General features: G+C 44.4%; 1 protein-coding gene across 1 annotated transcript; it reads right to left on the reverse strand.

Annotated features, from left to right (window-relative positions):
* Positions 1-2,679: 2,679 nt before the first annotated feature.
* LOC120056737 (macrophage mannose receptor 1-like) lies at positions 2,680-5,396 on the reverse strand. Its single transcript, XM_039004944.1, has 4 exons — positions 5,258-5,396; positions 3,477-3,694; positions 3,163-3,397; positions 2,680-3,047 (listed from the first exon to the last, which is right to left on the reverse strand). The coding sequence occupies exons 1-4, from the start codon at positions 5,394-5,396 to the stop codon at positions 2,680-2,682; spliced, it is 960 nt and encodes a 319-aa protein (XP_038860872.1).
* Positions 5,397-21,630: the final 16,234 nt, after the last annotated feature.

Below are 21,630 nucleotides of genomic sequence, written 5' to 3' on the forward strand. Positions count from 1 at the left end.
TAAGATAGCCAGTAGTGATATGGGTAATAAGATAGCCAGTAGTGATATGGGTAATAAGATAGCCAGTAGTGATATGGGTAATAAGATAGCCAGTAGTGATATGGGTAATAAGATAACCAGTAGTGATATGGGTAATAAGATAACCAGTAATGATATGGTGTAATAAGATAACCAGTAATGATATGGGTAATAAGATAACCAGTAATGATATGGGTAATAAGATAACCAGTAATGATATGGGTAATAAGATAACCAGTAATGATATGGGTAATAAGATAACCAGTAATGATATGGGTAATAAGATAACCAGTAATGATATGGGTAATAAGATAACCAGTAATGATATGGTGTAATAAGATAACCAGTAATGATATGGTGTAATAAGATAACCAGTAATGATATGGTGTAATAAGATAACCAGTAATGATATGGTGTAATAAGATAACCAGTAATGATATGGGTAATAAGATAACCAGTAATGATATGGGTAATAAGATAACCAGTAATGATATGGGTAATAAGATAACCAGTAATGATATGGTGTAATAAGATAACCAGTAATGATATGGGTAATAAGATAACCAGTAATGATATGGTGTAATAAGATAACCAGTAATGATATGGGTAATAAGATAACCAGTAATGATATGGGTAATAAGATAACCAGTAATGATATGGTGTAATAAGATAACCAGTAATGATATGGTGTAATAAGATAACCAGTAATGATATGGGTAATAAGATAACCAGTAATGATATGGTGTAATAAGATAACCAGTAATGATATGGTGTAATAAGATAACCAGTAATGATATGGGTAATAAGATAACCAGTAATGATATGGGTAATAAGATAACCAGTAATGATATGGGTAATAAGATAACCAGTAATGATATGGTGTAATAAGATAACCAGTAATGATATGGGTAATAAGATAACCAGTAATGATATGGGTAATAAGATAACCAGTATAGATATGGGTAATAAGATAACCAGTAATGATATGGGTAATACGATATCCAGTAATGATATGGGTAATAAGATAACCAGTAATGATATGGGTAATAAGATAACCAGTAATGATATGGGTAATAAGATAACCAGTAATGATATGGTGTAATAAGATAACCAGTAATGATATGGGTAATAAGATAACCAGTAATGATATGAAGGGTGTTTAACTGGCGGCAGAGAAGTCAGACGCAGGAGAGAAATAACTGTGTTTCCAACGGTGCAGTTTATTACAAAACCAACCGGAAAACATAATAATAAAAATCAATGGGTAACATAACCCAACGCACACCAGTACAGACGTACACATACACTACAATAAACAATCACCCACAAGGACATGAGGGGGAACAGAGGGTTAAATACACAACATGTAAATGATGGGATTGGAACCAGCTGTGATGGAAGACAAGACAAAACCAATGGAAAATGAAAAGAGGATCAGCGAAGGCTAGAAGGCCGGTGACGTCGACCGCCGAATGCCGCCCGAACAATGAGAGGGACCGACTTCGGTGGAAGTCATATGGGTAATAAGATAACCAGTAATGATATGGGTAATAAGATAACCAGTAATGATATGGGTAATAAGATATCCAGTAATGATATGGGTAATAAGATAACAAGTAATATGTCCATAAGAAAATAATAAGAGTATGATATGAATCCAATTCAATAAGAGAATATACAAACATATTTAAATCATTTAAATTATTAATTATATAAAAAGATTGAATATCCATCACCTTACGCAATCTAAATTTGAATATGTCTGGAACAATGTGTTGGGCTGTAGGATTCAGCTGGTCCAGATATCAGGGTCTGGTTTTAGTAATCTGCATTACAGAAGAAAAAAAAGATAATGAAATAGTGTGAGAGAGAGACACAGAGAGAGAGTTCACAAACCTGTTCTACTAACAAACTGAAGCCTCAGGACCAGAACATCCAATCAATCAGAATAAACCAAATTACAACACAGTCAAAACAAAACTGCATTGCTTATTGGGAAACACAAGCACAAACACAAAGCAAAATGCAGTGCTATCTGGCCCTAAATCGACAGCACACCGTGGCTAAATATTTGACCATGGTTACTGATCAAAACCCTAGATAAACCTTGACAAAGTACAGGCTCAGTGAGCACAGCCTTGCCATTGAGAAGGGTAGACACAGGAAAACCTGGCTCCCTGTAGAGGAAAGGCTGTGCAACCACTGCACCACAGCAGAACCCGAGACAGAGCTGCATTTCCTGACAAAATGTCAAAAATATAAAACAATTAGAGAGTGTCATTTCCCAAATGTGAAACCCTTATTCAAGGTTTCAAAGACCTCTCTGATGAGGATAGGCTACCCGTCCTGTTGGGCGAGGACGCAGAGAGCTGTGGGTTGGCAGCGCACTACATTGCTGCCTGCCATAAGATGAGGGACAGTGTCTGACAGACCAATCAACCTGCACATGTCCTCTACTGTATGTTTACTGTTATTGTTGAATGTATGGTTATTTTGACCCTTGGTTATTGTAGTTACTGTTGTCCCGTTGACAATTTGTGATTCTTATTATTTTAATATTGTAAGTATCCAAAGTAAGCTTTGGCAATATGTACATTGTTAAGTCATGTCAATAAACAGCATTTAATTGAATTGAGAGAAAGAGAGAGATTAAAAAACAGATTAAATCTGACCATCACTCTTGCTGCAGATGAAGTTGAATTTGTCAGTCTCAGGCAGGCCGACCCACTTCCCCCCGTCTCTCTCTATGGCCCCCGTGTTCCCAGACTGCTCCTTGCTGGTGTTGTAGCCCTCCCCGTCGGCCCAGTTGTGGTAGCAGGACTCTTCTCCATTGACCCAGAACCAGAAGTCCAGGGTGCAGGTGTACCTCAGGCCCAGCCAGACGTAGGGACTGGAGGCATTCTTGGCTTCCTGTTTGACCCAGTGCTGGATGCTGTGGTTGTGGACAGACACCAGCTCCATGTTCAGGCCTCTGCAGTGCCACAGGGCTTCTGACCACGTCTTGTTCTCTGAGACCAGGACCAGCTTATCTGGAGGAAGAGGAGGATATGGAGATGCATGCTAAATATTCACCCAATAACATTGATTCTAAAGTAAATGTATTTTTTTTTAATGAATATGTATCTAACCTCCCCCCCCCCTCACCATCATAGCAGATAAAAGGATGTTCGGTGATACAGTTGTGATCATTCCACTCTCCAGATGGGAACTTAACTTCCACACAGAGGTTTTCGTGTTTTCCTCCCACAACTCCCCCGTTATGCCCTTTTGGCCCGTTTGGCCCGTTTGGCTCGCCTGCCATCCAGTTTCTGAAGGTTGAGCCACTCTGGTCGGACCACCTCCAATCTCTATACAGGCCGATCCACACCTTTTCCTGTAACTGTTTTGCAAATGCTGATTATGTTTTTAACACGGTGCTCAAAGTGCAAGACAAATTAGTTGAAGTAAAGTGAACTTGCCTGTATGGTGTCCCGTATGGCCTTCATTATGATGTTCTTCTTTGTTTTATCCCTCATATAGTTCTTCTGTATGGTGTCCTGTATGATGTTCTGTATGGTGTTATTCTCTGTTACATTCCTCACACTGGCCAGGTCCGTGTGGTTCTTCTGACAGTAGCGCTGAGCCTCGCTCCAAGTCTTCTCTTCAGTGATGAGGATGTACTTAGTGAGATTTGTGTCTATTTGAAAGAACAGAAGGTATATAAGAAGAGATGAGATATAAAATAACATGTTCCAATAAAGACAAGTTCATACTGACAAATACATGTCTGTAAATAAACTGGTAGAATAAAAAAGATTTTCAATAAAATATGAATCTGTTGACTGAATCTAAACCCTTTGGTGTTTGACTTGTTGACAAACAGAAAGACGGAAGGAAGGACAGTGAAAAGGCTGACTGACAGGGGAACTGACTGGTTGACAAACAGAAGGAAGGACAGTGAAAAGGCTGACTGACAGGGGAACTGACTGGTTGACAAACAAAAAGACAGAAGGAAGGACAGTGAAAAGGCTGACTGACAGGGGAACTGACTGGTTGACAAACAGAAAGACGGAAGGAAGGACAGTGAAAAGGCTGACTGACAGGGGAGCTGACTGGTTGACAAACAGAAAGACGGAAGGAAGGACAGTGAAAAGGCTGACTGACAGGGGAGCTGACTGGTTGACAAACAGAAAGACGGAAGGAAGGACAGTGAAAAGGCTGACTGACAGGGGAACTGACTGGTTGACAAACAAAAAGACAGAAGGAAGGACAGTGAAAAGGCTGACTGACAGGGGAACTGACTGGTTGACAAACAGAAAGACGGAAGGAAGGACAGTGAAAAGGCTGACTGACAGGGGAGCTGACTGGTTGACAAACAGAAAGACGGAAGGAAGGACAGTGAAAAGGCTGACTGACAGGGGAACTGACTGGTTGACAAACAGAAGGAAGGACAGTGAAAAGGCTGACTGACAGGGGAACTGACTGGTTGACAAACAGAAGGAAGGACAGTGAAAAGGCTGACTGACAGGGGAGCTGACTGGTTGACAAACAGAAGGAAGGACAGTGAAAAGGCTGACTGACTGGGGAGCTGACTGGTTGACAAACAGAAAGACGGAAGGAAGGACAGTGAAAAGGCTGACTGACAGGGGAACTGACTGGTTGACAAACAGAAGGAAGGACAGTGAAAAGGCTGACTGACAGGGGAACTGACTGGTTGACAAACAAAAAGACAGAAGGAAGGACAGTGAAAAGGCTGACTGACAGGGGAGCTGACTGGTTGACAAACAGAAAGACAGAAGGAAGGACAGTGAAAAGGCTGACTGACAGGGGAACTGACTGGTTGACAAACAGAAAGACGGAAGGAAGGACAGTGAAAAGGCTGACTGACAGGGGAGCTGACTGGTTGACAAACAGAAAGACGGAAGGAAGGACAGTGAAAAGGCTGACTGACAGGGGAACTGACTGGTTGACAAACAGAAAGACGGAAGGAAGGACAGTGAAAAGGCTGACTGACAGGGGAACTGACTGGTTGACAAACAGAAAGACGGAAGGAAGGACAGTGAAAAGGCTGACTGACAGGGGAACTGACTGGTTGACAAACAGAAAGACGGAAGGAAGGACAGTGAAAAGGCTGACTGAAAGGGGAACTCACCGTAGCAGACAAAAGGATGTGGTTTACCACAGTTCTCATCATGCCATAACCCATTTTGCATCCACACACAGAACTCATTGTTGTCTTCATTATTTGGTTGGTTTTTACCTTTGTCCCAAAACCCCTCACTCTCTAACTCTGTGTCTCCCGGAGACCACCTCCAGCTGGTGTTATACAGCCCTATCCAGGCTGGTTCAGTTAATGACCAAGCCTCTACTGTGTTATTGAGCTTGTTCATATCTGCCATGTCGTCTATGGAGGCCAGGTCAATGTAGTTATGTCTGCAGTAACTCTGAGCTTCAGTCCAGGTTTTATTCGTGTTCACAAAGTGGAACTGATGAGAGAGGCATGATGGGAGGACAGACAGCCCTGTGGAGAACAAACCAACATTATGAGGGGAGGACGGACAGCCCTGTAGAGAACAAACCAACATTATGAGGGGAGGACAGACAGCCCTGTGGAGAACAAACCAACATTATGAGGGGAGGGCGGACAGCCCTGTGGAGAACAAACCAACATTATGAGGGGAGGACAGACAGCCCTGTGGAGAACAAATCAACATTATGAGAGGAGGACGGACAGCCCTGTGGAGAACAAACCAACATTATGAGAGGAGGACGGACAGCCCTGTGGAGAACAAACCAACATTATGAGGGGAGGACGGACAGCCCTGTGGAGAACCAACCAACATTATGAGGGGAGGACAGACAGCCCTGTGGAGAACCAACCAACATTATGAGGGGAGGACGGACAACCCTGTGGAGAACAAACCAACATTATGAGGGGAGGACGGACAGCCCTGTGGAGAACAAACCAACATTATGAGAGGAGGACGGACAGCCCTGTGGAGAACAAACCAACATTATGAGGGGAGGACGGACAGCCCTGTGGAGAACAAACCAACATTATGAGGGGAGGACAGACAGCCCTGTGGAGAACAAACCAACATTATGAGGGGAGGACAGACAGCCCTGTGGAGAACAAACCAACATTATGAGGAGAGGACAGACAGCCCTGTGGAGAACAAACCAACATTATGAGCGGAGGACGGACAGCCCTGTGGAGAAATAACCAACATTATGACTGTACTAACACACACACACACACACACACACACACACACACACACACACACACACACACACACACACACACACAAACTAACCTGAAAACACACAAACTAACCGTTGACATCAATGATAATGGTAATTGATGACACACAAACACAAACACACGGACACCAACCTGAGAAGAACAGGAGCAACAGAGAGTGGCCCATCCCTGGAGAATGGAGGGATAACAGTCTGGTGAACACATACCAACAACTAAACTTTAACTTCTACCAGCAGCATGGGTCACATGCTTCAGATTGAATTTAACGTCATGAAATCTAATGACTGAAAAAACATGTCAATAATTATTTTATTTTTTTATTTGAGGGAATTTTGACTTCATGGATGGTTTGTACTTCCAGACTTTTCTGTTATTCTACTGCTCAAAAATATATTTATAAGCATTACAACATTTACTAAATAACAATACACATTAATGTTTACTAAATAACAACACAGTAATGTTTACTAAATAACAATACACATTCATGTTTACTAAATAACAACACACATTAATGTTACTAAATAACAATACACATTAATGTTTACTAAATAACAATACACATTCATGTTACTAACTGTATTGTACTTTATTCTTTACAAAGTAGACATGTAGAGTTATGAAAGAAATCCTCATACCTGATGTTTGTTGTAGTCGATGTTGTTTCTTGATATTGTTGTCAGCTCTCCCTCTGAGTGGCTCTGTCCCCTCTGAGACAGGTGGGTGTTATACAGCTACATTATACAGCACTTCCTGCTTTTTGACCTCATAACGTGGTGATGTCACAGTGGAAGGATGAAAGGCATCTCTGTCAGTTATTTGGTCTTAGTTCTTCCTCGTAGAGACATGCAAAACACTGGTCGAAGTAAAAACCCAAACAGGAAGAAGGAAATCCAGAATTCTCCAACTGGGATTTCTGGAAACAAAAATAAATAGCAACCCTCCCTGTGGCTAAACTATACGAACATGTTGGATTACAATATAATATCTCCTTTAAAAAAGTAAATAGGAAGAACAAAGAGAGAAATCAACAACAGTCAAATCCAGCCAAAGTAAATAGGCCTAGATAAAGAACCTCCTGTATCATTCACTCAGCTCCCTTGTCAGTCACCCTGCTCTCAGGTATTTACCTCTCTGTCAGTCACCCTGCTCTCAGGTATTTACCTCTCTGTCAGTCACCCTGTTCTCAGGTATTTACCTCTCTGTCAGTCACCCTGCTCTCAGGTATTTACCTCTCTGTCAGTCACCCATCTCTCACGTATTTACCTCTCTGTCAGTCACCCTGCTCTCAGGTATTTACCTCTCTGTCAGTCACCCTGCTCTCAGGTATTTACCTCTCTGTCAGTCACCCTGCTCTCAGGTATTTACCTCTCTGTCAGTCACCCTGCTCTCAGGTATTTACCTCTCTGTCAGTCACCCTGCTCTCAGGTATTTACCTCTCTGTCAGTCACCCTGCTCTCAGGTATTTACCTCTCTGTCAGTCACCCAGCTCTCAGGTATTTACCTCTCTGTCAGTCACCCTCCTCTCAGGTATTTACCTCTCTGTCAGTCACCCTGCTCTCAGGTATTTACCTCTCTGTCAGTCACCCTCCTCTCAGGTATTTACCTCTCTGTCAGTCACCCTCCTCTCAGGTATTTATCTCCCTGTCAGTCACCCTGCTCTCAGGTATTTACCTTTCTGTCGATCACCCTGCTCTCAGGTATTTACCTCTCTGTCAGTCACCCTCCTCTCAGGTATTTACCTCTCTGTCAGTCACCCTGCTCTCAGGTATTTATCTCTCTGTCAGTCACCCTCCTCTCAGGTATTTACCTCTCTGTCAGTCACCCTCCTCTCAGGTGTTTACCTCCCTGTCAGTCACCCTCCTCTCAGGTATTTACCTCTCTGTCAGTCACCCATCTCTCAGGCATTTACCTCCCTGTCAGTCATCGAGCTCTCAGGTATTTTTCTCCCTGTCAGTCACCCTGCTCTCAGGTATTTGCCTTCCAAAGAGTCATCAAAGAACCGTTTTGTCCAAAAATGGTTCTTAGAACGTTAAAAGTTCTAGTTAGAACCCTTCAGCTTACAAAGACCCCTTGTCTTCCAGAAACAGTTCTTCAGATCAAAACGGTTGTAGGTAGGACCCCATCTCTCTGCCAAGAACCCTTTAGGAACACTTTTTTCTAAGAGTGTAACGCTCGTCTGATGAAGAAGGAGTGGACCAAAGCGCAGCGTGGTACGTGTTCATGATATTTATTTAAAGCTGAACACTAGAACAAAAATAACAAAACGAGAAACGAACAGTTCTGTACGGTAACTAAAACTATACAGAAAACAACTACCCACAAACCCAGGTGGGGAAAAAGGCTACCTAAGTATGATTCTCAATCAGAGACAACGATAGCCAGCTGCCTCTGATTGAGAACCACACCCGGCCAAACACAAAGAAATAGAAAACATAGAAATAAAGAAACTAGAATGCCCACCCTAGTCACACCCTGGCCAAACCAAAATAGAGAATAAAAGCCTCTCTATGGCCAGGGCTGTGACAAAGGGTGTATATCTGTTTTACCGTTTAGAAAATGAACGTACTTTGTGTGTCTATTCCCCGATTTGAAGGTGAACTCAATCAATCAATCAAGTTTATTTTCTATAGCCCTTCGTACATCAGCTAATATCTCGAAGTGCTGTACAGAAACCCAGCCTAAAACCCCAAACAGCAAGCAATGCAGGTGTAGAAGCACGGTGGCTAGGAAAAACTCCCTAGAAAGGCCAAAACCTAGGAAGAAACCTAGAGAGGAACCAGGCTATGAGGGGTGGCCAGTCCTCTTCTGGCTGTGCCGGGTGGAGATTATAACAGAACATGGCCAAGATGTTCAAAATGTTCATAAATGACAAGCATGGTCAAATAATAATCAGGAATAAATGTCAGTTGGCTTTTCATAGCCGATCATTAAGAGTTGAAAACAGCAGGTATGGGACAGGTAGGGGTTCCATAACCGCAGGCAGAACAGTTGAAACTGGAACAGCAGCAAGGCCAGGTGGACTGGGGACAGCAAGGAGTCATCACGACTGGGGACAGCCCAGTAGTCCTGACGTATGGTCCCAGGGCTCAGGTCCTCCGAGAGAGACAAAGAAAGAGAGAAGGAGAGAATTAGAGAGAGCATACTTAAATTCACACAGGACACTGGATAAGACAGGAGAAGTACTCCAGATATAACCAACTGGCCCTAGCCCCCCGACACAAACTACTGCAGCATAAATACTGGAGGCTGAGACAGGAGGGGTCAGGAGACACTGTGGCCCCAACCGATGATACCCCCGGACAGGGCCAAACAGGAAGAATATAACCCCACCCACTTTGCCAAAGCACAGCCCCCGCACCACTAGAGGGATATCTTCAACCACCAACTTACAATCCTGAGACAAGGCCGAGTATAGCCCACAAAGATCTCCACCACAGCACAAACCAAGGGGGGGCGCCAACCCAGACAGGAAGATCACGTCAGTAACTCAACCCACTCAAGTGACGCACCCCTCCTAGGAACGGCATGAAAGAGCACCAGTAAGCCAGTGACTCAGCCCCTGTAATAGGGTTAGAGGTAGAGAATCCCAGTGGAGGGGATTGAACTCCAACATACTTTCTCGAAGGCTGTGTATGTTCTGTTCCCGCCCTTTAGATCTCAGTTCATAGTTTGACAAAATACACCGGAGACACACTGGCCATATGTCCTTTCGGGGCAAACGTCAGATGGGCTGGTAAATGTTTTGCCCATTGGGCCTGTCTAATTTGGGGGGTTTCGCAACATTATCTGGCTAACAATGGTGGCATCGAGAAAAAATAATGGGCCAGTGTGTTAGAATGTCAGGGCCGATTTCTGTTCGCAGTCCGTCTCTGAACAGCATCCACCAAATGTTCCATGACAGTAACATCCTGAATTGACAGTATCATCCTAATTTGCATACTCACTAGAACTTCTCTCGTTGACAGGGCAACCATTCAAATTCCAAATCCTTCCTCCCATCTACAAACCCAGTCCCCCAACCACTCCACCAGACCAACCACTCCACCAGACCAACCACTCCACCAGACCAACCACTCCACCAGACCAACCACTCCACCAGACCAACCACTCCACCAGACCAACCACTCCACCAGACCAACCACTCCACCAGACCAACCACTCCACCAGACCAACCACTCCACCAGACCAACCACTCCACCAGACCAACCACTCCACCAGACCAACCACTCCACCAGACCAACCACTACACCAGACCAACCACTACACCAGACCAACTACTACACCAGACCAACTACTACACCAGACCAACTACTACACCAGATCAACCACTACACCAGACCTACCACTACACCAGACCTACCACTACACCAGACCTACCACTACACCAGGCCAACCACTACACCAGACCAACCACTACACCAGACCAACCACTACACCAGACCAACCACTACACCAGACCAACCACTACACCAGACCAACCACTCCACCAGACCAACCACTCCACCAGACCAACCACTCAAGCAAAAACTCCAATCTCAACCAGGCAAGATCCACTCACTGTGTGTGTGTGTGTGTGTGTGTGTGTGTGTGTGTGTTTGACACAAATGAACATGAATCAGTCAAATGATGTTCCACTTTTTGAGAAGTATTGACAAAGAACAGTTAGATGAAGAGATGACCGGAAGGTGTCCTCAAGAATATTTTGACTCTGTAAAGATGGTTGTGAATGTTTACTCTGGTGTGTATTTCTCAGCACCATTTTACAAGACTGTCTTCAACATCAGGAGAATAATCAGGCTGTTGGGTTGAAATCAGGCTGTTGGGTTGAAATCAGGGTGTTGAAATCAGGGTGTTGGGTTGAAATCAGGGTGTTGGGTTGAAATCAGGGTGTTGAAATCAGGCTGTTGGGTTGAAATCAGGCTGTTGGGTTGAAATCAGGCTGTTGAAATCAGGGTGTTGGGTTGAAATCAGGGTGTTGGGTTGAAATCAGGGTGTTGAAATCAGGGTGTTGGGTTGAAATCAGGGTGTTGGGTTGAAATCAGGGTGTTGGGTTGAAATCAGGGTGTTGGGATGAAATCAGGGTGTTGGGATGAAATCAAGGTGGTGGGTTGAAATCAAGGTGGTGGGTTGAAATCAGGGTGTGGGGTTGAAATCAAGGTGTTGGGTTGAAATCAAGGTGTTGGGTTGAAATCAGGGTGTGGGGATGAAATCAGGGTGTGGGGATGAAATCAAGGTGTTGGGTTGAAATCAGGGTGTTGGGTTGAAATCAAGGTGTTGGGTTGAAATCAGGGTGTGGGGTTGAAATCAAGGTGTTGGGTTGAAATCAGGGTGTTGGGTTGAAATCAGGGTGTTGGGTTGAAATCAAGGTATTGGGACGAAATCAAGGTGTTGGTCCCGTGTGGCTCAGTTGGTAGAGCATGGCGCTTGCAACGCCAGGGTTGTGGGTTCATTCCCCACGGGGGGACCAGGATGAATATGTATGAACTTTCCAATTTGTAAGTCGCTCTGGATAAGAGCGTCTGCTAAATGACTTAAATGTAAATGTAAATGTGTTGGGCTGAAATCAGGGTGTTGGGTTGAAATCAAGGTATTAGGTTGAAATGGGGACCCTGTTCATCCTCATATTTTATTCAAACATGGAGCCATCAAAACTCGTTCTCTCCACTTGTGACAACCAGCCCCATTTCAGGGTTGGATAGAAGCAATATAGCATACACAGTCTTAGAAACCACCCTCTCGAGAGCCTTTCTTTTGAGGGCAGTGCAGTTGCCGTACCAGGCTGTGATACAGACCGACAGGATGCTCTCGATTGTGCATCTGTAAAAGTTTGTCAGAGTTTTGGTTTTTTCAGCCTCCTGAGGTTGAAGAGGCGCTGTTGCGCCTTCTTCACCACGCTGTCTGTGTGGGTGGACCATTTCAGTTTGTCTGTGATGTGTACGCCGAGAAACTTAAAACTTTCTACCTTCTCCACTGCTGGTCCATCGATGAGGTTAGGGGGGTGCTCCCTCTGCTGTTTCCTGAAGTCCACGATCATCTCCTTTGTTTTGTTGACGTTGTGTGAGAAGTTGTTCTCCTGACACCACACTCCGAGTGCCCTCACCTCCTCCCTGTAGGCTGTCTCATCGTTGTTGGTAATCAAGCCCACTACCGTTGTGTCGTCTGCAAACTTGATGATTGAGTTGCATGGCCACGCAGTCGTGGGTGAACAGGGAGTACAGGAGGGGGCTGAGCACGCACCCTTGTGGGGCCCCAGTGTTGAGGGTCAGCGAAGTGGAGAAGCTGTTTCCTACCTTCACCACCTGGGGTTAGCCCGTCAGAAAGTCCAGGCACCAATTACACAGGGCGGGGTTGAGACCCAGGGCCTCCAGCTTGATGATGAGCTTGGAGGGTACTACGGTGTTGAATGCTGAGCTGTAGTCAACGAACAGCATTCTTACATTCCTAACATAGGTATTCCTCTTGTCCAGATGGGATAGTGCAGTGTGATGGCGATTGCATTGTCTGTGGACCTGTTTGGGCGGTATGCAAATTGAAGTGGGTCTAGGGTGGCAGGTAAGGTGGAGGTGATATGATCCTTGACTAGTCTCTCAAAGCACTTCATGATGACAGAAGTGAGTGCTACGGGGCGGTAGTCATTTAATTCAGTTATCTTTGCCTTCTTGGGTACAGGAAAAATGGTGGCCATCTTGAAGCATGTGGGGACAGCAGACTGGGATAGGGAGTGATTAAATATGTCCGTAAACACACCAGCCAGCTGGTCTGCGCATGCTCTGAGAACACGGCTAGGGATGCTGTCTGGGCCAGCAGCCCTGTGAGGGTTAACACGTTTAAATGTTTTACTCACGTCGGCCACGGAAAAGGAGAGGGGGGAGGCGCAGTCCTTGTTAGCGGGCAGCAACTATGGCACTGTATTATGCTCAAAGCAGACAAAGGACGTGTTTATTTTGTCTGGAAGCGTGACGTCGGTTTCCGTAGCGTGGCTGTTTTTGTTTTTGTAGTCCGTGATTTCCTGTAGTCACATGCGTCTCGTGTCTGAGTCGTTGAATTGTGACTCCACCTTGTCCCTGTGCCGGCATTTCGCTTGTTTGATTGCCTTGTGGAGGGAATAACTACACTGTTTATATTCAGCCATATTCCCAGTCATCTTTCCATGATTAAATGCGGTGGCTCGCGCTTTCAGTTGTGTGTGAATGCCGCCATACATCCACGGTTTCTGGTTAGGGTAGGTTTTAATAGTCACAGTGGGAACAACATCTCCACTTCCTTATAAACTCACCAAGTCAGCGTTTAGATCGATGTTGTTCTCTGAGGCTGACCTGAACATGTCCCAGTCTGCGTGATCAAAACAATCTTGATGCGTTGATTCCGATTGGTCAGACCAGCGTTGAATGGTTCTCGTCCCTGATAAATCCTGTTTGGGTTTCTGCCTATAAGACGGTAGGAGCAAGATGCCGTCGTGGTCGGATTTTTCAAAGGGAGTGCGGGGGAGGGCTTTGTATGCATCGCGGGAGTTAGAGTAACAGTGATTGAGTCTATTACCCCTGCGTGTAGTGCAATCAATATGCTGATAGATTTTAGGTAGCCTTGTTCTCGAATTTGCTTTGTTAAAATCCCCAACTACAATAAATGCACCCTCAGGATATATGGTTTCCAGTTTACATAGAGTCCAGTGAAGTTCCTTGAGGTCCGTCTTGGTGTCTGTTTGAGGGGGAATGTACACAGCTGTGTTGATAGCTGACGAGTATTCTCTTTGGAGGTAATATGGCCGGCATTTGATTGTAAGGAATTCTAAGTCGGGTGAGCAGAAGGACTTGACTTCCTGTATGTTGTTATTCTTTTTTTTATTTTTTATTTAACCTTTATTTAACTCGGCAAGTCAGTTAAGAACAAATTCTTATTTACGATGACGGCCTAGGAACAGTGGGTTAACTGCCTTATTACACCATGAATTGTTAATCATGAAACATTCACCCTTCCTCTTCCTAGAGAGGTGTTTATCTCTCTATTTCATCTACCTTGTTGTCAAGAGACCTGACATTGGCGAGTAGTATACTCGGGAGCGGTGGGCAATGTGCACGTCTACGGATCCTGACCAGAAGGCTGCCCCCTCAGCCCTTTCTGCGGCGAGGTTGTTTTGGGTCTACTACTGGGATCAGATCCATTGTCCTGGGTGGTGGTCCAAACAGAGGATCCGCTTCCGGAAAGTTGTATTCCTGGTTCTAATGTTGGTAAATTGGCGTTGCTCTTATATCCAATAGTTCTTCTCGGCTGTACGTAATAAGACTTAAGATTCCTGGGGTAACAATGTAAGCAATAATACATTAAAAAAAAAATATATACTTTCATAGTTTCCTAAGGACTCGAAGCGAGGCGACCATCTCTGTCGACGACCATCTTTTATCAGCCTTTCTTTGATCGAGGATATGACGACAAATAACAGGTGACATTTTGAGTAAATATGTGTGTGTTTGTGTCACAGACAAAAAAGAGAGAGGCAATGACGGGAGCTCTTATAACACAAGCACAAAAGAGCTTGGAGTTTAATGAGTCGTAAAGCGCTAAAAACAATAGGTGGGTAATCTCTGTTAAAAACAATAGGTGGGTAATCTCTGTTAAAAACAATAGGTGGGTAATCTCTGCTAAAAACAATAGGTGGGTAATCTCTGTTAAAAACAATAGGTGGGTAATCTCTGTTAAAACAATAGGTGGGTAATCTCTGTTAAAACAATAGGTGGGTAATCTCTGTTAAAACAATAGGTGGGTAATCTCTGCTAAAAACAATAGGTGGGTAATCTCTGTTAAAACAATAGGTGGGTAATCTCTGCTAAAACAATAGGTGGGTAATCTCTGTTAAAAACAATAGGTGGGTAATCTCTGCTAAAAACAATAGGTGGGTAATCTCTGCTAAAAACAATAGGTGGGTAATCTCTGTTAAAAACAATAGGTGGGTAATCTCTGTTAAAACAATAGGTGAGTAATCTCTGTTAAAAACAATAGGTGGGTAATCTCTGTTAAAAACAATAGGTGGGTAATCTCTGCTAAAAACAATAGGTGGGTAATCTCTGCTAAAAACAATAGGTGGGTAATCTCTGTTAAAAACAATAGGTGGGTAATCTCTGATAAAAACAATAGGTGGGTAATCTCTGATAAAAACAATAGGTGGGTAATCTCTGATAAAAACAATAGGTGGGTAATCTCTTCTAAAAACAATAGGTGGGTAATCTCTGATAAAAACAATAGGTGGGTAATCTCTTCTAAAAACAATAGGTGGGTAATCTCTGCTAAAAACAATAGGTGGGTAATCTCTGATAAAAACAATAGGTGAGTAATCTCTGCTAAAAACAATAGGTGAGTAATCTCTGCTAAAAACAATAGGTGAGTAATCTCTGCTAAAAACAATAGGTGAGTAATCTCTGCTAAAAACAATAGGTGGGTAATCTCTGTTAAAAACAATAGGTGGGTAATCTCTGTTAAAAACAATAGGTGGGTAATCTCTGTTAAAAACAATAGGTGGGTAATCTCTGATAAAAACAATAGGTGGGTAATCTCTGCTAAAAACAATAGGTGGGTAATCTCTGTTAAAAACAATAGGTGGGTAATCTCTGCTAAAAACAATAGGTGGGTAATCTCTGCTAAAAACAATAGGTGGGTAATCTCTGCTAAAAACAATAGGTGGGTAATCTCTGCTAAAAACAATAGGTGAGTAATCTCTGCTAAAAACAATAGGTGGGTAATCTCTGCTAAAACAATAGGTGGGTAATCTCTGCTAAAAACAATAGGTGGGTAATCTCTGATAAAAACAATAGGTGGGTAATCTCTGTAATCTCTCTTGAATTATATTGGCAACATAGGACGTACCCCCACTCTGAATATTCCACTGATTAACTCAGAGTGTACTTTCACAAAGTGCAATGGCACTGGGACAAAACCCATTTCTATACCCTGAACTAACACACTGGAACCACAGTATGTATCGTCGGATAAGGGCAACACATCAGACAATATAAACGACTGCGCCGCACCAGTATCTCTAAGGATTTTAACCGGAAGCTGAGACGCTTCGTCATTCGCTAGGGACACAAACCCCTCGAAAATGAACGGTTCATAACTACGGTCGGGAACTGGGTCTTTCAAAATACATTTACCCTTAGGCACCTGTTTCGTTTCAGACCTCACAACCGTACGAATTAGACCAACACCTGTTGGTGGCTTGGCACGAAGAGGCCTCCCTTGTTTACGTTTTAGCAGGAAGCAATCATTAATCATATGTCCCACCTTATGACAATAGAAACAGGGACGCTCATTTTTCTGGCGTGCTTGATATACTGCTGGCCGACTAGGGCTATAAGTAGGCAATTCTGTAACTCTACTCTCAGTATGAGCCGAAAATACACTCTTGTGCGTCAACACAAACGCGTCTGCCAACACAGACGCTTCTGACAGGGAGGATACTTTCTGTTCGTTTAGGTACACTACAATGCGTTCAGGTAAGCAATTTTTAAACTCTTCCAACAAAATTAACTCCCGGAGAGAGTTAAAATCAGTTACCTTGCTAGCAGCATGCCATTTATCAAACAGATTTCCCTTCTCTCTAGCAAATTCCACATAAGTCTTACTAGAAGACTTCTTATGAGACCTAAATCTCTGTCGGTATGCCTCAGGCACAAGCTCATAGGCGCGAACAGTAGCTTTGACCACTTCATAATTTAAACTGTCTTCAAGAGGTAGCGCTGACAAAACCTCTTGGGCTTTACCAGTTAATTTACACTGAAGTAATAGGCACCATACCTCTTTAGGCCATTTCAAGGCTACGGCTATACGTTCAAATACACAAAAATAGGAGTCAACCTCTGACTCTGAACAAAGGTACTAAGACAATCTGCCTACTAATGTCAAAAGTGTTGGGATCTCTAGTTGGTGAGGACGGCTCACTAACAGTCACTGCAGGAACGAAGGCTAGCCTCGCTGTCTCTGCCTCCAGTTCCATCTGGCGCATTTTTAACTCCATCTGCCGCTGTTCTCGTTCTGCCTCAATTTTACACATCTCCATTTTTAACTCCATCTGCCGCTGTTCTGCCTCAATTTTACACATCTCCAACTGGAGAGTCTCTCGCCTAATTTGGGCTCTCTCTTCCGCCTCCAGTTGGAACTGTATGGAACGGACATCCCTCCTGGCATCACCGGTTGAAAGTGGGGAGAGTGGATCAAAACGGGGCAATGTGGCAGGTGCTTTAGCCTCGCCCTCAGACACCACTGGGCTTAGAGGAGCAGCAACATCCCCTACAGGGGTAGTAGGCTCAGGCAGCGGTAATACAAGCACCTGTTCTTCCAACAAAACATTCAACACTAGTTGTTTAACCTCCGCTTTAACTAAACCCGGCGGAATCGATACCGAATAATGGTCAGCCAAGGTCATTAAATCTACCCTACGACATCTATCAAAAACCTCCCACGAAGGGTTATCCAAAAAGGACTTCAAATCAAAAGTAGCCATCTTGAACTACCACACAAGAGCCAACAAAATAGCAAACGCTAATGCTACTTCAGCTACAGCGCTCAACACTGAACTATACCACTAAAACAATCTGCATAAGCGGTATGGGTGTCAGTAATGACAGATCCCGGATGAGCCCCCACTTATGTTACGAATCCCTTTGGCCCGACAGTCTAGGGGGGATGGTAATGGGACCCGTAACACAACTCATGCAAATTATAGTAGTGAAAACGTAACAGTGAGAACAAATAACACAGACAACTTAATTACCGTCAAACACTAAATGTTTATTTATAAACACACGGTAAATGGGGGGGAGCAGGAAAAGGGGCTGAGCGGGACCCAAGGAATGAAAGAATACCAATTCAAAAACACCCCTAAGCTAGACTAGCCTAATTCACAAACAGCTAACTAACTAACCAAAAATACAGGGGGTGGTCCGCCCAGTTCTAACTAGTGTTTTTAACAAGGTTTAACTACAGGTAGTGTAGCCCAAGGGCAACTTGTCTGGTTACCCCCTTTTCCCACCATCAAACAAACACTCAAACACCATAACCAAAACAATACTCACAGGTGGGGACAAAGTGACATGTAGCTGCAAAACACACAAGCGATCTACAGACAGAAGGCATGTTACAAAGAGATTGAGCTGGGGAGACAACAACTGACAGGGGTTTTAAACCAAGGGAAAGGGACTGTGATTGGGTAAGGGAAAAGGAGCAGGTGTCTTCCGATTAGCGACTGATTGATGACTGATTGGGGAATGATTATTGTCACCTGTGAGTAGGGGAGAAGGAGAGAAAAGAAATACACACAGGATACACACAGAACACTTGTATCCGTAACAGTGAGTAATCTCTGCTAAAAACAATAGGTGGGTAATCTCTGCTAAAACAATAGGTGAGTAATCTCTGATCGCTGGTCACAGTGAAAAAAGGAACTTTCAATGTAAACTGCATTTACCTGAGTTACCTGATAGTGACACCAATTCCACATTCCATGTGACAACCACCCCCATCCACCCTCTATACTAATTAAGATGCTAGTTAACGAATAGTTTGACCTAGGAACTCTGAAATAGGTTTGAAATATTTTTTACTTTCCTCTGTTTTAACAACATAATTGTTCATGGATAATTCCATAATTCAAATATTTACAAAGAAAATATTAGTTTAGTTTTTTCTTTCAGATGAGAAACACATAGGGCTTTTGTCAAGTCTGTCCTCCCTCCTCTGTTCTCCCTCCTCCCTCCTCCCTCCTCTGTCCTCCCTCCCCCCTCCTCCGTCCTCCTCACAGTATTCAGCATAATAGAAGACCCTAACTCCATGTACTGCCATGACTCTACCACTAGGGGAGTCCTCCTCACAGTATTCAGCATAATGGAAGACCCTAACTCCATGTACTGACATGACTCTACTACTAGAGGGAGTCCTCCTCACAGTATTCAGCATAATAGAAGACCCTAACTCAATGTACTGACATGACTCTACCACTAGAGGGAGTCCTCCTCACAGTATTCAGCATAATGGAAGACCCTAACTCCATGTACTGACATGACTCTACCACTAGAGGGAGTTCCCAGCTCCCGTGGCCACACTGGTTACTTTTCACTTTCCATCCTTTGCTTTCTTCCTCCCCTTCCTTATAGCTTCATTTGTTTGAGAGTGAAAGAGAGAAAGAAATCGAGAAAGAGGCAGACAGAGAGAATGAGAGAAATAGAGAGACAGATCCTCTGGCTGGAGTGTTTCCATCTGGATGTGGCCTGATGGAGAAAGGGAGGAGAAGGATCACAATAAATATACCAAAGAGAGATTGAGGAGAGAGGGAACAGAGAAGAACAAGAAATATACAGAAGAGAGATGGAGGGGAAAGGGAAGAGAGAGTTTAGAGAGGGAGGACAAGGAGAGAGGAAGGAGAGATGCAGGAGAACATGAAGAGAGAGTTTAGAGAGGGAGGACAATGAGAGAGGAAGGAGAGATGCAGGAGAAAATGAAGAGAGAGTTTAGAGAGGGAGGAAGGAGAGATGCAGGAGAACATGAAGAGAGAGTTTAGAGAGGGAGGACAAGGAGAGAAGAAGGAGAGATGCAGGAGAACATGAAGAGAGAGTTTAGAGAGGGAGGACAAGGAGAGAAGAAGGAGAGATGCAGGAGAACATGAAGAGAGAGTTTAGAGAGGGAAGAAGGAGAGATGCAGGAGAACATGAAGGGAGAGTTTAGAGAGGGAAGAAGGAGAGATGCAGGAGAACATGAAGAGAGAGTTTAGAGAGGGAGGACAAGGAGAGAAGAAGGAGAGATGCAGGAGAACATGAAGAGAGAGTTTAGAGAGGAAGAAGGAGAGAAGAAGGAGAGATGCAGAAGAAAGGGAAGCACAAGGAAGAGAGTATTATCTCTGGAGCCAGGTGAGAGAGTGGAGGAGAGGGGGAGAGAGGAGAGGAGAGAGGAGGAGAGAGGGAGGAGGAGGAGAGGGGGAGAGGAGGAGAGGGGGAGAGGAGGAGGTGGAGAGAGGAGGAGGAGAGGAGGAGAGAGAGAGAGGAGGAGGAAAGGAAGAGAGGAGGAGAGAGAGAGAGGAGGAGGAGTGGCGGAGAGGAGAGAGGAAGAGGGGAGAGGGGGAGAGGAGGAGAGGGAGAGGAGAGGAGAGAGAGAGAGGAGGAGGAGAGGAGGAGAAGGGGAGAGAGGAGGAGAGGGGGAGAGTGGAGGGGAGGAGGAGAGGGGGAGAGTGGAGGGGAGGAGGAGAGGGGGAGAGTGGAGAGGGGGAGAGGGGGAAAGGAGGAGGGAGGAGAGGAGGATAGGAAGAGAGAGAGAGAGGAAGAGGAGAGGAGGAGAGGAGGAGAGGGGGAGAGTTGATGAGGTGGAGGAGAGGAGGAGAGGGGGAGAGTGGAGGAGAGGCTGCAGCCAAATTATCTGACTACCCTCAGGGCAGGTACTCAGGTGTGGACGCAGCCTGACTACCCTCAGGGCAGGTACTCAGGTGTGGACGCAGCTTGACTGTAAAAAGACGCCTTTCTGTCTGGGGTCCACTGACTCATCTACCTTTAGGCTACTGGGGCCTGCCCCAACAGGCTGTGTTGTTCCATGACTGTCAAGTATAGCGGTGGCTCTAACACCTCTCCTCAGGGACCACCAGACATTTCACCAGTTGTTGTTGTAGTCCTGGACTAGCTGTAGTAGTTGTAGTCCTGAACTAGCTGTAGTAGTTGTTGTTGTAGTCCTGAACTAGCTGTAGTAGTTGTAGTTGTAGTCCTGAACTAGCTGTAGTAGTTGTTGTTGTAGTCCTGAACTAGCTGTAGTAGTTGTAGTCCTGAACTAGCTGTAGTAGTTGTTGTTGTAGTCCTGAACTAGCTGTAGTAGTTGTAGTTGTAGTCCTGAACTAGCTGGAGTAGTTGTTGTTGTAGTCCTGAACTAGCTGTAGTAGTTGTAGTCCTGAACTAGCTGTAGTAGTTGTTGTTGTAGTCCTGAACTAGCTGGAGTAGTAGTTGTTGTAGTCCTGAACTAGCTGTAGTAGTAGTTGTTGTAGTCCTGAACTAGCTGTAGTAGTTGTTGTTGTAGTCCTGAACTAGCTGTAGTAGTTGTTGTTGTAGTCCTGAACTAGCTGTAGTAGTTGTTGTTGTAGTCCTGGACTAGCTGTAGTAGTTGTAGTCCTGAACTAGCTGTAGTAGTTGTTGTTGTAGTCCTGAACTAGCTGTAGTAGTTGTTGTTGTAGTCCTGAACTAGCTGTAGTAGTTGTTGTTGTAGTCCTGAACTAGCTGTAGTAGTTGTAGTCCTGGACTAGCTGTAGTAGTAGTTGTTGTAGTCCTGAACTAGCTGTAGTAGTTGTTGTTGTAGTCCTGAACTAGCTGTAGTAGTTGTTGTTGTAGTCCTGAACTAGCAGTAGT

Source organism: Salvelinus namaycush, chromosome 12 (assembly GCF_016432855.1).
Source record: "Salvelinus namaycush isolate Seneca chromosome 12, SaNama_1.0, whole genome shotgun sequence".
In the NCBI taxonomy this organism is placed as follows: domain Eukaryota; kingdom Metazoa; phylum Chordata; class Actinopteri; order Salmoniformes; family Salmonidae; genus Salvelinus; species Salvelinus namaycush.

Excerpts from the sequence above, each read along its gene's own strand:
- LOC120056737 (XM_039004944.1), bottom strand. The coding sequence starts at position 5,396 with ATGGCAGATATGAACAAGCTCAATAACACAGTAGAGGCTTGGTCATTA. Across the intron at positions 3,695-5,257 it reads TGAGGGGTTTTGGGACAAAG|ACACAAATCTCACTAAGTAC; the intron begins GTAAAAACCAAC and ends TCTTTCAAATAG. Across the intron at positions 3,398-3,476 it reads CCATACGGGACACCATACAG|TTACAGGAAAAGGTGTGGAT; the intron begins GCAAGTTCACTT and ends TTTGCAAAACAG.